A 14,416-nucleotide genomic window follows, 5' to 3' on the forward strand; every position below is an offset into this window, starting at 1 on the left:
CACTTGCCTGCTGGCTAGTGGCCCTCCTGACGACGAACCACGACGATTACACCACTGGTCTGGTTGCTCCAGACTGGCCCTTGCTCCCTTCCGAAAGAGGAGCACCCCGGACCCTCCTGGTCCACTCCAGACGCCATCTTGTCTCCACCGCGTGGGCTTGACTTTGCCAAGGTTTGTTGCCCCAATCCTGGGTCCAGCATCGCCGACAGCAGACTCCTTCGTGGGACAGCTCGCACCTCCATCCTGGTCACCGACAACGCTTCCTGGTCCGAGAGACAGCAGAGCCCAGCGTCGCACACTCACCTGGTTGAGGTGACTTCATCCGGTGCCATCCTGGTGCCCACCTAATCACTGGCTAGTGATTAAGAACTGAGTCCCCTCTGCTTTCAGGTCGTCTCCATCATCGATCCAGGCTTGGATCACATCGAACTTCTTCACTGGTCGCCTGCCAGCAACTTCTTCTTTCAGGCTCCATAGACTGTAACGAGGATTTCTGACGTCTTTTGAACCCTATGCAGCTGCAGCTCCTGGGCTAGGTAACCCGAGCATTTCGGTCCTCCAACGTAGGTTCACTATCTAAGTGTCCAGTTCCTTTTTCGTTTTCAGCCTATCTAGTCGGATTCGTCCGATAACTGTAACTTAGCAAATACTAGTATCCATAGACTTTGTCCCGCATCCCGCGTGAGAGTGCACACACTGCACCCGATCTCCCTAGGCCTCCTGCTCCTAACCTTAGGGTTCAGTAGTGTAGTCCTAGCGATCCTGAAGCCTCTGGATCTTGTTACTTACCTGTTAGTATTTCGCATTCCACTTTTGTAGTATATGGTTTTTCGTGCCCCTCGGGCATTTGTGTAAATTGTGCAACTTAAAGTATTTTCTTAAGAGTTTTGTTGTGTGCTTAGCTCCCTGACTCATAAAGAGATCAGGGTAGACTTGTTATAAATAAAGATCCTTTTATTTTCATAACAACTTGTGTGGTGTCCTTTCACTTGGTGTTCAAGGGGTATATGTGATGGTATAACAGCTGGCTTAACACGCCCTCTAGAGTTTAGCCTAAAGACTGCTCTTGTCCATGCTACTAGGATAGCTGGTCTATAAGGTTGACTTACAACCAATCATCAATAAGGGTCGTTTGGAATGATACATAGTGATCACTAGAATAGTGAGCACTACATATCAGGCCAACTTTTCACAACCCCGAGTGGGATGGGTATGCTCAGACGTGAGTCCCATGCACTCCACACCACTGGATTCAAGCAAGCCGGGCTGAAGACGGCTGGAATGCCAGAAACCGGTCCTCGGAAGCTTGTTTCAGGTCCAGGGAAGGCATGGCTTGGCAGTTCGGGCTGGACTGTTCCCATGAGGCACAGGGTCAGCCTGATTTGCATATGGCCATGTCTGAACTGCGGTGGTGTGGAGTGCAAAACAACGATGGATTTAGGCCCAGATCTCTCTACTGGGGTGAATGTATGTAACATTGTTCTGCATTCTGTCCATCAACTGTGGTTTTTGCATTTGTCACCCCGAGTGGGATGGGTATGCTCAGACGTGAGTCCCATGAACTCCACACCACTGGATTCAAGCAAGCCGGGCTGAAGACGGCTGGAATGCCAGAAACCGGTCCTCGGAAGCTTGTTTCCGGTCCAGGGAAGGCATGGCTTGGCAGTTCGGGCTGGACTGTTCCCATGAGGCACAGGGTCAGACTGATTTGCATATGGCCATGTCTGAACTGGGGTGGTGTGGAGTGCAAAAAAAACGATGGATTTAGGCCCAGATCTCTCTACTGGGGTGAATGTATGACATTGTTCAGCATTCTGTCCATCAACTGTTGTTTTTGCATTTGACTTTAACATGGTGGCCGAAATTGCCCTAAAATGCGCCTGGAGCTTAAGCTCCGTGTCGACCCTGCTCTCCAGGCTACAGAAGGGATTTTTGCAGCACCACACTCCGGAATAGAGAGCGTGTTCCAGCGCCGTAATTTGGTTGGAGGTGCATGGGCATAATATCACTGCCCTAACTTGTGTAGCTGGCCTTGAAATTGGAGTTCTCGGTTGCAAACACCGGTGAGCAAGATAGCGACTGCCCCGAACTGTCTGGTTGCGGATTACCCTAAATTTCAATTTGTGACTTTGCCAGCGGCTGGTTGCTGAACCTTTACAAGCACCCTTACAAGCAGGCATCAGGCCGGGCAGGGCACTCCTATAAGACGCTTTGGAGAATCGTATGACCACAATTACAGCTCCCGGTACGGGAAACTCCTGAGGCATTACCACAGTCACTCATGGACTTCTTTACTTTTCCCTTTGCCCTGCCCGCCATTTTGCTGCTGTTCTCGGCCGTTTCTTCCCTAGTCCCTTACCCGTCATCTTGTCCATTCCCTCGTCTTTTTACCCTTTTCCCTCTTTTCCCCCTTGAGGATCCTCAAATGTTTCTTCCCCTCTCTGTTTACCTTTTCTCCATACCCTCTAATCCCTCCCACCCTCCCTTGGTGTTGTGACTACGTCCCCCCTCCGACCCCACTTAATGGAACTCTGCCTGATGAAATCTACTATGTTTGTATATATATGTATATAGAGAACTCTAATCACTAGTATAGGTAGTAGACCTTTGTACCATCTACCATTCCTATGTGACTCTTAGAGTACATCCATTCATATCCCTTCCCTATGTATATAGAGATAGCTCTAATCACTAGTATATGCAGTAGACCTTTGTACTTTCTACCATTCTTATGTGACTCTTAGAGTATATCCACTTGTATCTCCTCCTTGTGTGACTTTACATCTTGTACATTTGCATTTTTTTCTGTTTGTTTCCTTTATGTAACGCATGTAATCCTAAATCCTTATGTTTCTCAACTGGTTCTTATGTAAAGCGCTCTGACACCTTTGGGTAAAGTTCGGGCTATATAAAATCGCATAAATAAATAAGATACGGCAGATCCTAGCGAGCAGGCACTCTTCCAGTGTGTGTAGCGAGGAGTTCCCCGTGCACCTGCGAGGTAAGTTGTGACACCCAGCCAGAACTGGGAGAGCGAGGCCGGGGCACGCCTAGAACATGTGGCGAACAAAAAGAAATGTGTCCTTGTGCAATGCAACTGGTGCTTATGTAAAGCGCGCCGATACTGAATAACTTCGGGTCAAGTTTGCGCTATATAAAACTACAGGAAGAAAATGTACAGGAAATCAGCATCTGGCAAGAGACAGATGACGCCGCCTGCTGGGGTGCAAGGGAATTGCCACAAACGTTTCTGGTTCCAGTCCAGCTCCTGGGCAAACTCACAAGGTGAGGAATTTGAGGTTCTACAGAAGGTTTTATTAAAAAGAAATATGTGTTTGGATTCAAACTGAGGGATGTGAGCTGGTATGGCAGAGATCCGGACCAGTGCTGCACTGTGAGGAGTATTCGGTCTCTTTATGCAAATGTCTATGGAATTCTATCTCACTCTTCGGTTGCTATTTATTGGATAACTGTAATTTGTGTCTCTTCTTTCTTTTTTCCCTGTTCTAATACAAAATAAAATAATTTAAACAAAAAAAGGATTCTATCTCACTCCCTACCAGACCTTGATAAACACATTCACAAAAGGATCTTGAATAATTTGGGGCAGATTTACAATAACTGGCGCATCCCCAGGGATGCGTCAGTTATTGTGCAACGCAGCTCCGCCACCCATGGTGCGCCGCATTTACAATGCGGCGAACCATGGGGCAAAAATGGCACAGATGCGTAACGCATCTGTGCCGTAAAGGCGGCGCATTGCTGGAGTTGTGTCGCAAGCGCGACGCAGCTCCAGCAATGCTTTGGGGGGCCCTATCTGTCCAATGCTGCGTCAAGCCTTACGCCTGCTTCAAGCAGGCACAGGGTTTTGACGTAGCATTGGCCTAAAAGTGACTGAGTGAAATCTTGTAGATTTCACTCAGCCACTTTTAGGAGGCGTTCCTGCGCAACGGCGGCGTAAAATCTGCCCCCTTGATTTTTTGCACACATCTCTTAATTAATGTTCACTGATTAAAGTGTATGAAAGCCTTAAACAGGGGGTTGAACCCAATTCAATGAATATGCTGATTAGTTTGATAGACATTGTCATTTGTGTCCTTGCATATAGTGTGTGTGAATTGCAGAGAAGCGTGCTACTGTTCGAGGAAAGAAAGAAGAGTGTGAATATTTTTATTATACTTTATAGTGTTCTGCGTTTCAGTTTTGTCCTCCTTGAAGGTCCAACAGAGACCACCTCTTTCCGTCGCACAGAAGAGCAATGACACAACACGCGTGTTTACATTATAACTTTATAAAACTTCCATAAAGAGAAAGTCCATCACAGATTTTTTTTCCGTAATCATCAAATGGAACAATATAATATTTATATATATAATTTATATAGACTTTGTTAACAAATATACAAATTCTAATAAATATGGTTTTCATAAGTAGTCAAATCTATATCTACTGTAGCATGATGTGTCTCAGCAAAGGATGTTTACTACAAATGTTGGCAGGTGTGGGAAGTCTCCTTAGGGGTGAGTTCAGGGAACTCTGGGGTTTGGTAAGTATGAGTGAAAGGGTGTGTGCCATTTCTTCAGGTTAACGGCTAAAGAAGGCATGGGGATATTATTAAAGGAAACCTACTTGATTCACAAGGCATATGTATAAGGGTGTGGGTGAAGCCTGAATGGTAGTGCAGTGTTAGTCGATTCAAAACCTCTGGAAAGAAGATTAGTGCACAAAATGGGGCTTGTTTTGATGAAAGGTATCTAGCATGTGGAGTCCTTTAAGGTGAAGGGGAGGTGAAATGTGACCAATGGGACATCTCTTTAGGGAATGTCCAAGAAATTAGATCTGTCCTGATTTTGAGTGTGTGTGAGAAGAAGGGCATTACTTTAGATGAGGCATAACCTATTAGGGTAAATAGACATGTCTTGGAAAGAGTAGGGTAAGGACTGGTGTATACCTTGGTTTGAAGGCCGAGAGTTCTGTGGGACGTTGGATGAATTTTAGGGCATTTTTCTTATGTGGGTCTGGCAACCCTTGCAATATCTCAGTGGTCATTCACAGAGTTGTAAATCTCATGGTGAGTGAAAGTGAGGTATCGGACGACATCACATGGAGGTTGTGTGAGTCACTGTCCATTTAAAAGGAACCTTGCGTGGAAAAAAATACAAAATGTTTGGTATGATGTTCGATGAATGAGCTATTGCACGTCTTAACAACAAGTTAAAGTGGAGGTTTGAACAGGTCCTAGGGTAACAGTTGAATGAGATTTGCTTCATTCCTCAAGATGAAAGCCGAGTGAGGCATTTTCCCTGTATTAAGTTGAAGCCGAGCCTTCTTATGGTGAAAGCAGGTCGAGGAATTCCACATTAGTCTAAGATGAAGGCTGAATGAGGAGTTGGTCAATTCTTTGGATGAAAGTTAAGGAAAGTGATGAATGTTTCTTAAACTGAAGAACTGATCATGAACAAGGGCCATCTCTGAAAGGAAGTCTCCAGAAGAGGACCTTTGGGTGTAGATGACGGATGAGTGAGGCCTCAGTCATATGTTATGTTAAAGGATACGTTCGGAGTAGCCCACTCCTTAAGATGAAGGTCAAGTGTAAGGTGGGGGTGCTCCTTAAGATTACAGGTCAGAGAGGCGTGGGTTATTTCTTAAAAGGAATTTTGAGTGGGATACCGCTTAAAATGAATGTTTAAGAGGAAGACCAGGGGCAGGTAAAGGCATTTCTCAAGATCAAGCTGAGGAGTAGGGTCCATTTAACATGGAGAAGAACTGAGGAATGTCATGCTCCTCAACGTAAAGACTTAGTGAGATATAGGAAATTTCTTAAGTTGAAGATTTAAAGAGGGGTTGAATATCTTTTGGCTAGAGGATGTGGGCCAGATGGACAATTGTTATTTAAGGAAGGCGGCGTGATAGCTTGTAGGACTTCTCAGAAGACAATTGTGCAGTCTCATCAGCAGGTGTGCGGCCTGCCTCATGAGAGAGAAAAGTGCAAGGCCAATACCCATGAGGCGTTGTGAGCTCCCTTATATTTAGCAAGATGAGGAAGTGGATGCAAAACCTGTTTCTCCGTTTGTAGGAAAAGGTGCACAGCCTGCCCTACAAGGGGTTTGGCGTCAGCGCTCCACCCTCTGTGGGAGGGGATATAAGGCCGGTCTCAGAGGTGGATAAGGAATGTTGTTCCACCCTCCCACATGGTGGAGAGTTTTGTAAGGCTTGTCTTGTGATGGGTCGCTAGGGGCAAACAACATGCAGCATTTGGATCACCACAGTCAGTTCACAATTCAAGTCACAAATACAAGCACACAACCAACCCATCACGATGGAAAGAAAAGGGCAAATAAAAGGCATGTGAGCTCCATGTGAAAGCAATTGTACTAAAGTAAGTTTTCGACTGTACAGCACTTCCAATGATGAATAAAAAGGTGCACACAGGCTCTTGTGCTTCCGAAGGATGACGAGGACGACCTGGTCACATCTCGGTTTCCGCAAACAGGTTGTCCCCCAGACCAGAGGTCAGCAGCACCATCTGAGAATTGGAATCTAGAAAGGAAAGAGAACAAGACCTGGTTGTTAGATACACTGGATTGTGAGCAGAGTTCCTTATTTTCCATTGGCTTGAAACCAGGGTTGGATATCTTTGGAAGTAAGAGATCAGTGCATTGCAGTTGGCACAGCCCCTGTTGGAGGCACCGGGCCGTGTGTACGTAGGGTCCATTTTAAGAGTATAAGTACCATCGATTATCGGATAAGAACCTCATTAACAATGATCTTACACAGCAAGTTTGCAATATCAAGTTGTTGTTCTACAATGAATCCTAAGCAATCACTGTATATATTAACATTTGAGCACGTATGTGCTTGAGGTCATACATAGCAGGAGTTAATGTACTCTGGAAGCAATTAACGCTGCGTGGTTCAGCAGCAAATTAGGATTCATTTACAGGGTCCACCTTTCACCGGAGAATAATTTGTTGGCTATCTTTGAAACTATCAAGTAGGGTTACTAGGATAAACAGCTCACCCGCTTTATGGCCCTGGGCTGTTCGGTTAAAACTCACATTCCAACTTACAGAACTGAAGTATTCTCCGAAAGGCCCCAAGAGGTCTCTGCACCCCCAATGGGCATCCATTTGCGGAGTGAGAGTTACACAGGAGCCTCGGGGTTGGGGGAAGATGGAAAGTAGCAGTCTGCTAGGTGAAGAAGATACCTTCTGGGGTCAATATGATGTCTGGAGATAAGTTACAAGGATTCTGTTCATAAAAGCAGAAAGCAGAAGGAGCGGTACTTCATGGTTAATGTACAATGTCTCGCGGGGGAAACAGCCTTTGTAACGAGTTGTTTAATCATACATCTGTGTCGCGGACCACCACTACACGTGGCTGCACTAAGAGGTTTCTTTTATTATGTATTCTGAACAGTGTATGTGCAAAGCTATGAATGCACTATGGGTTTGTTCGTCCGCTTCATTGCATTGGATACGTTGGAACGCTGCAGGACGTCTGTTCAAACTAGCTGAAACACCCCCACGGACTAAACTGAAGGCTGTTCCAGGTACATCTTACCCTTTGTTGCCCTATTCTCGGGCATGCGCGACATGGAATAAGAAACTAATACATTACTACGCGGGATTGCCAGTAATGGATGCGCTAGACCCCTGTTGAAGCGTCAGTTGCGGGAGCCTGTAACGATTTGGCCCATTGAGGACAATCATCCTCCCTAGGAACTTGATGTGCTTTACTTCCGTGTTAATATGATGCCCATCTAGATGAATTTGTCCCACTGTGATTTGTACTTCTCAGCCCTGATGAAGGTGTAGCCCCTGCTGGGGCTATACACCGAAACGCGCGTCAGCGTTTTCTCATTTGGAGATATTTTGACTGATCTCTCTTCCATCTCCCCGATGACTTGTGTTTATTTGTAACATCTTGATCAGCCTGTGGCTGTCCTGTACTTCAGATATCTTGTTTGTATGTGGTATGGAATGTATGTAATTGTGGCATGTATGTTGGTTTGAAAGTTATGTATGAGACTGGTATGTGGGACTGTTATGGTATACGTTTTGATCTGTAAGAAAAATGACTATCTTGTTTGATATTTATATATTTAAGAAATTGCGTATCATGCAATAAAATCTTTATACTTTTGTATTTTACTGTTTCATGTCTGTTCCATGGGGCTGTTTTGTAAATATCAAATGACCTCTTAGTTAGGCTTTGATTGAATTTCACCGGCAGGTATTTCTCTGATTTTGTGTTTTGATATTTCCCCGCTCACCTGCCTTTATCCTATTGGGGGTCTCCCTTCTATTTAGGATGCACTATGGGTTTGCCCTGTACACTATGAGCACTGCAGGTTTATTCCAAGTTCACACCAGATGGGCATGTTGGGTGTTGTGGTATCGTCATGTGTGCGCCATTGTGGGTGATTTAGCAAAGTACTTTGGGTAAAATGTTGCTTGCCAGGATTTATTTTCATGAATCCTGTTAGTGTATTTGATGCTCCTCTGGGCTGGGTTTAAGGGTGTATTTATATATTAACTGTGTCTTTGCCTGGTGTAGGATATTTTCAGTCTGTAGGTGTTGGCAGTGTTTCACTTGCAGGTGTTTCATTTGCCCTGTCTGGTGTTGTCTATGGATTGTATTACTGCTCCAGTTGTGTATAGCATGCCATGATCTAGTGTTTCTCTACAGAGGTTTTTTCTGTCTGGTAGTATCTACATGGGATGCTTGTCTGTTCATTTGTGTTGCACTAAAAACAAGTGATACCCTCAGAGGTGTTTTTTTCCCTTTATGATGTGTCTATGGATTTCTTGCCTGCTGGAGGACATGATACAATGTTCCTCTGCATATGCGTGTTTGATTTTCTGCTGGTGTCTGTGAGTTGCTTGTACTGACAATGATAGTACCAACACAACGGCAACGACTTTGTGCCGGAATCTCCAAGCAATTCTTAGACCGACTCCAGCCAGACCATCCATATTGCAGCCTCAAGAGTCCTACTCGGCCTCCCTTGCCGAACCCACATCTCGCCTCATCTCTTAATCAGTTAAGCGGATTATACTTTAGACCACACCATAACTGATTAAGACGCAGCAATTCAAAGGACATCATCAGGGCTGAAATAGGGTTTACAATGTGAATACTTGTTGTGTAAGTTGTTGAAACCAAACAATATGAGCTGTGTTGATTTTATATTTTATCATTTTATTTCAGCCCTGATGATGTCCTTTGAGGACGAAATGCATTGGGATGGAGATGATTGATTTTAAAATTGATTTACGACCGGACAGCGATCACCATGCTCTAATAATGGAAATAAAGGTTACAAGCTCACAAAATATTCCCTAGAGGGTCCGAATAATCTTGGTTTAACTGTCTCTAACTGTAGGAGGAAAGTACGTTGGACCAATTTCCTCCAGTCACAAGACCGGATGAGCAATCTGTATGAAGCGCTCATTCCTGTGTTTGCACCAAAGTAATGCAGCCCTAGATTTGGAAGCTGTAGATATTAATGACAGCAAACTAATGGAGGCATCATTGACATTCTTCTTTCCTAAAGTTCCCTCTAGACCAAGTAGGCCTCCCAGTCATCCATGGTACAACAGCGAATGCCGCAGGGCTAAGAAGGCACTTTTAGAGTCTATTAAAAGTAAAAACCAACCCCTTATTAATATCTTACGGAAGTCCTATAATCAAATGATCCAAAAGGCGAAACAGAGCTGAGAAAGGGAGAACTGGGACTTACTTAAAACGGCTCTGGGGGACAGGGACATGAGGATGTTCTGGAGCATTGTTAATACAGGTGCCCCTATTTCCAACACTGCAATTGAACCAAACCTGAATGAAGAGGTATGGCGGGTGCACTTTAAAACCCTTTACACTGATAAATCCTTGTTCAGAACCCTCAATGGTTAGATCACTTTTAAAGTCAACTCTACCTGGGGAGGGTAGTGCTAGCAAACTAGATTATGAAGCAAACCAAGGTATAACCACATGTCCACTCATAACCTTAAAGGAGATCGAAGGTGCCCTATTAAAAATAGCTCCAGGTAAAGCCCCAGTCCTGGATAAGATCCCCGGGGACTTATACAGGAGTGAAGCAGCCATCTGGTCCACGTACTTCTTTGGTCTTTTTAATGCCATAACCCAGGGTATGAAGGTTTCTTATAGCTAGCTGGGTGCGGAGATTATTCCAATCTTCAAAAAAGGATCCCCACTATTGCCAACAAATTATAGACCCATAAGTGTAATAGATATATCCCAGAAACTATTTGCAAGGGTCTTGCTAGCCAGGCTACAATCCTGGATGGAAGAAAAAAGGGTCCTGTCCCTTCTTCAGGGTGGGTTCAGGGAAAATATATCAACCCTGGACCAGGTATTAAGGCTACAGCTCTTATACTGGAAGACAGTCTGCCTACAGGGGCGCAGCTTCTGTTTGATTTTTGTAGACCTGAGGTCGGCATTCGACCTGGTGCCACGGGATAAGCTATGGTCAGTTCTCTCTGAAATGGGTGTCCCGGCATATCTCATCGAACTCTTTAGGAGATTGCATGAAGACAATTATGCCCAAATTAGATTTGGGAAGGACGGCCAACTTCCAGCCCCAATACCCGTTAATCGTGGTGTACGCCAGGGATGCGTTTTAGCACCTACACGATTTAGCCTCTATATTAATGGGCTAATTAAGGAACTGGCAACAGTAAAGGATCTAGATGCTCCCAAGTTAGCGACCCGTCATATTTCAGCAATGAGATTTGCTGATGACACTCTCCTGGTTTCAAAAACAACCATGGGGATCCAGAGGGTTTTGGACAAATTTGATCTTTTCTGTAAAGAAAGAGGTTTAGATATTAATTTACAGAAAACTAAATACATGGTGATCAATAGTCCAAAAAGTGCTCGTTCTAATCCACAACTAAATGGGAAACCCTTGGAAAGAGTTTTATCCTTCATTTATCTAGGTCTTACTATTGCTGAAAACATGAAATGGGAGGCTCATATCACTAAGAGCACATTAAAAACTAGCCCAATCTACTGGCGGCATACTAAAGGTCTATAGTAAATCAAGTAAGGGAGCTGTTATATAGCCCTAGAAATTTATAATGCCCAAGCTAGAGGGGGAGTACTTTATGGTGCAGAATTATGGGGTCACTCTAAACTAGATGCCCATCTAAAGGTAGAAAACCAACTTCTGAGACAGTTGTATAGTATTCCAATGAGCACCCCGCTGATCCCACTACGACTAGACTCAGGACTAATGGCGATAACAGACACTTCGAGCCTTAGACCAATTCTATACTGGCGGCGCCTTTGGTCCACTCCCGAACTAGAGACATATAGGGAGGAGTTAGCGGAGGTTATGTCAACTAAGGGTGCAGCTAACTTATCTTGGTTTGTACATATAAAGTCTGTACTAACCAATCTGGGCCTGGGCGATTGTTGGATGGACCCAGAACATGCTTACTCCCAAACCAGAAGAAAGTTCATCAAATCCCGGTATGTAGAATACAGAAGTGCACAACTCTACTCTCGCCCCAGGACAGGCAAACTATCCACAGCTTTTTTGGAAGTCAAGGACGTTGTACATTTTGAGCCCATACTGGACATGATCACACTGGTGGAGGCAAGAAAGTTTTTTCTACAGTTTAGGTTTGGGGTCCTTCCACTCCGCTCCTATATGGTAAAATGGAGCAAGGACAGTGAGGTACAGTGCCCTGCCTGTGGTTTTCCAGTCGAAACAATGCTACATGTGTTTTTCGCCTGTCCCGGCTACCGCAAGGCCTGAAAGCGATGGCTGGTACAGATTTGTAGAAACATTGGTTCCAGGAACCATCTGGAAGCATTTCGGATATTGAAATCGGATCTTAGCATTCCGATTGTGTTTTCAGTCTCTAGATTTTTGTTTTCCATGTGGTGCCCTAGAAGGGCCTTACAAAACATTACTCAATGAGGTTTAGAGCTTGTGGCAATGATTTTAATGAAATCTTTTATAATGGTCTATTTTTTTAATTATGATCAAGTTTTTATACTGTGCTTTTTAACTTTTTCTTAGATTAGCTGTTTTTAATTATTTATTCACCCTTATCATGCATCTCCAGATTTGTATAGCATAACTTGCCTGTCCTTAACATAGTCTAGGTACTGTATATGGTAATTGAGCCTTCAAAACTACTGGTGTTCCCCCATTTTGATACATGAGAAACAATTATTTTGCTGTATATGTTTATTTTAGAGCTGTACTTTTTAAGGTCGTAATGACCTAAATAAAGTTTTTCTGAACTGAACTGAAACGCATTGGCTGATGTATTATTTTGAAATAATCTTGTGAATCGAATTGATATAATAGAGAAGAAAATGCTGACTGTTTTGATATTTGGATATCGAACTGTGATCATTGAAATACAAGACAAAGAATATTCTTGAACTTGACCTACTGCCTAAGGATTGAATATTGGACGACTTCCAAATTATGGATGATTACACATTTTGAGACTGTTTGGCGCTCCTCTGATTTGCATTTAGAATTTAAAATCTGTCCACATATGTTGTTTTCAACGTTTCAACCTCTTAGCACAATTACTTAGACCAGGGTCATCATCAGGACACAGTAAGAACAGGAGACACCAGAGGATTGGGGTACAGTGACCCCCAACCACAGATGGTTCAGTCTTAGTTGCATGAGAAAACCTCAGCAAACAGAGTATGTAAGGAGTATATAAGATGTGTTCAGCGAGCTGGCAAGATCCATCTACTCCCTCACAGTCTGGCTAGAGGGGGCTGAGATAGGTGCAGGCTGCTGTGCTCTGACTGCTGTTTTCAACCTCTTCAACTTGGAGGCCGCAGACCTTCTATCCCCAGGGCCAGATTGCATCAACAATGCCCGTCAGATCTATACAGCTTTCTAACGGCTGATGACCTTTCATAATTAAGATTTTTTAAATTGGTTGTTTGATCCCGGACAGACCTAGTTCCTTCAAGTTGTGGAGAGAGTTTATGGGTCTTACAGCAGGAGCTTTTCAGACATGAGATGCTATACATGATGGATTAGAACGTGTGTTTAGTCTGGCTTAGACCCATTACAGAATCCAGAATGTTGCAGCCATCGGTTCTGGGAAGAATATCCCCCCAGTTTGGTGTTCGTGAAAGACACAGAGCTGAGTTTGTGGCATTGTTCCTCAGATTCTGTTTGAGCACAGCCAAACCTAGAGCTATTAGTTTAATTCAGAAGTGGGAAGTAAATCCTCCAGCAATTTTAAAATCAATCATCTCTATCCCAATGCATTTCGTCTTCAAAATTCTATTGTGAATAACTTTGGCGCCGGTTGACGAATCTGCCTGAAAATTTCCTCAAATTTGCTTTGCGGAGCTCCGTCAAGCGGGGGCCGAGATAAAAGGGGGGTCCCAAAACGTGTTTTCCCCATGTTAATTTCCATAGGGCCGTCGACCTCACTTTTAGCCCGAACGGCTGAATGGATTTCCACCAAACTTGGCAAAATTGTAGGGACTGGTAGCCCGATGTGCCTTTGCTATGTCTCAAGATATGTGCTCCAGTGGTTTTTACGAAAATTAACTTTGAAAACATATATATTGGGCTACATTGGGCTATATATATGTTAGAGCCCAAATGTAGCCCAATGTAGCCCAAAGATAGCCACCAGAGACAAAATTACTGAGTTGCTTAAAATGTTACTTATATGCATTTATTTTGGATCATTATTGCAATAACCAAATTACCTGCCCGAGTCTTTTCATAGTGCCCTAATGAGACGCAGCGCAACTCATCGGCACCAGCAGCGGGGGCGGACAACAAGCCCCAGGGAGCAGCAGGACTAGCGAGCAGGAAGTGAAGGCCCCAGCCCCTCCTTCACCGCCGCCAGCACAAAAGACCTCGCGCCTCCTGCTTTGCGGGAGACGCAGCGCAACTCACCGGCACCAGCAGCGGGGGCGGACAACATACCCCAGGGAGCAGTGGGACTAAGGGGCAGGAAGTGAAGGCCCCACCCCCATCTTCACCGCCGCCAGCACAAAATACCTCGCGCCTCCCGCTTTGCGGGAGATGCAGCGCAACTCACCGGCACCAGCAGCGGGGCGGACAACAAGCCCCAGGGAGCAGCGGGACTAGCGGGCAGGAAGCAGGAAGTGAAGGCCCCAGTCCCTCCTTCACCGCCTCCAGCACAAAAGACCTCGCGCCTCCTGGGAGACGCAGTGCAACTCACCGGCACCAGCAGCGGGCGGACAACAAGCCCCAGGGAGCAGCGGGACTAGCGAGCAGGAAGTGAAGGCCCCAGCCCCTCCTTCACCGCCGCCAGCACAAAAGACCTTGCGCCTCCGGCTTCGCGGGAGACGCAGCGCAACTCACCGGCACCAGCAGCGGGGGCGGACAACAAGCCCCAGGGAGCAGCAGGACTAGCGGGCA

General features: G+C 45.0%; 1 protein-coding gene across 1 annotated transcript in view; it reads right to left on the reverse strand.

The window, feature by feature from the left end:
• Positions 1-4,277: 4,277 nt before the first annotated feature.
• The window catches only part of LRRC73 (leucine rich repeat containing 73), a 132,447-nt gene continuing 122,308 nt past the window's right edge, over positions 4,278-14,416 (reverse strand). The window contains exon 6 of the mRNA XM_086925993.1: positions 4,278-6,540. Coding sequence (XP_086782119.1) covers positions 6,470-6,540 — 71 coding nt within the window. The 3' untranslated portion in view covers positions 4,278-6,469. The remainder of the gene's footprint in view (positions 6,541-14,416) is intronic.

Source organism: Lissotriton vulgaris, chromosome 6, assembly GCF_964263255.1.
Source record: "Lissotriton vulgaris chromosome 6, aLisVul1.2, whole genome shotgun sequence".
In the NCBI taxonomy this organism is placed as follows: domain Eukaryota; kingdom Metazoa; phylum Chordata; class Amphibia; order Caudata; family Salamandridae; genus Lissotriton; species Lissotriton vulgaris.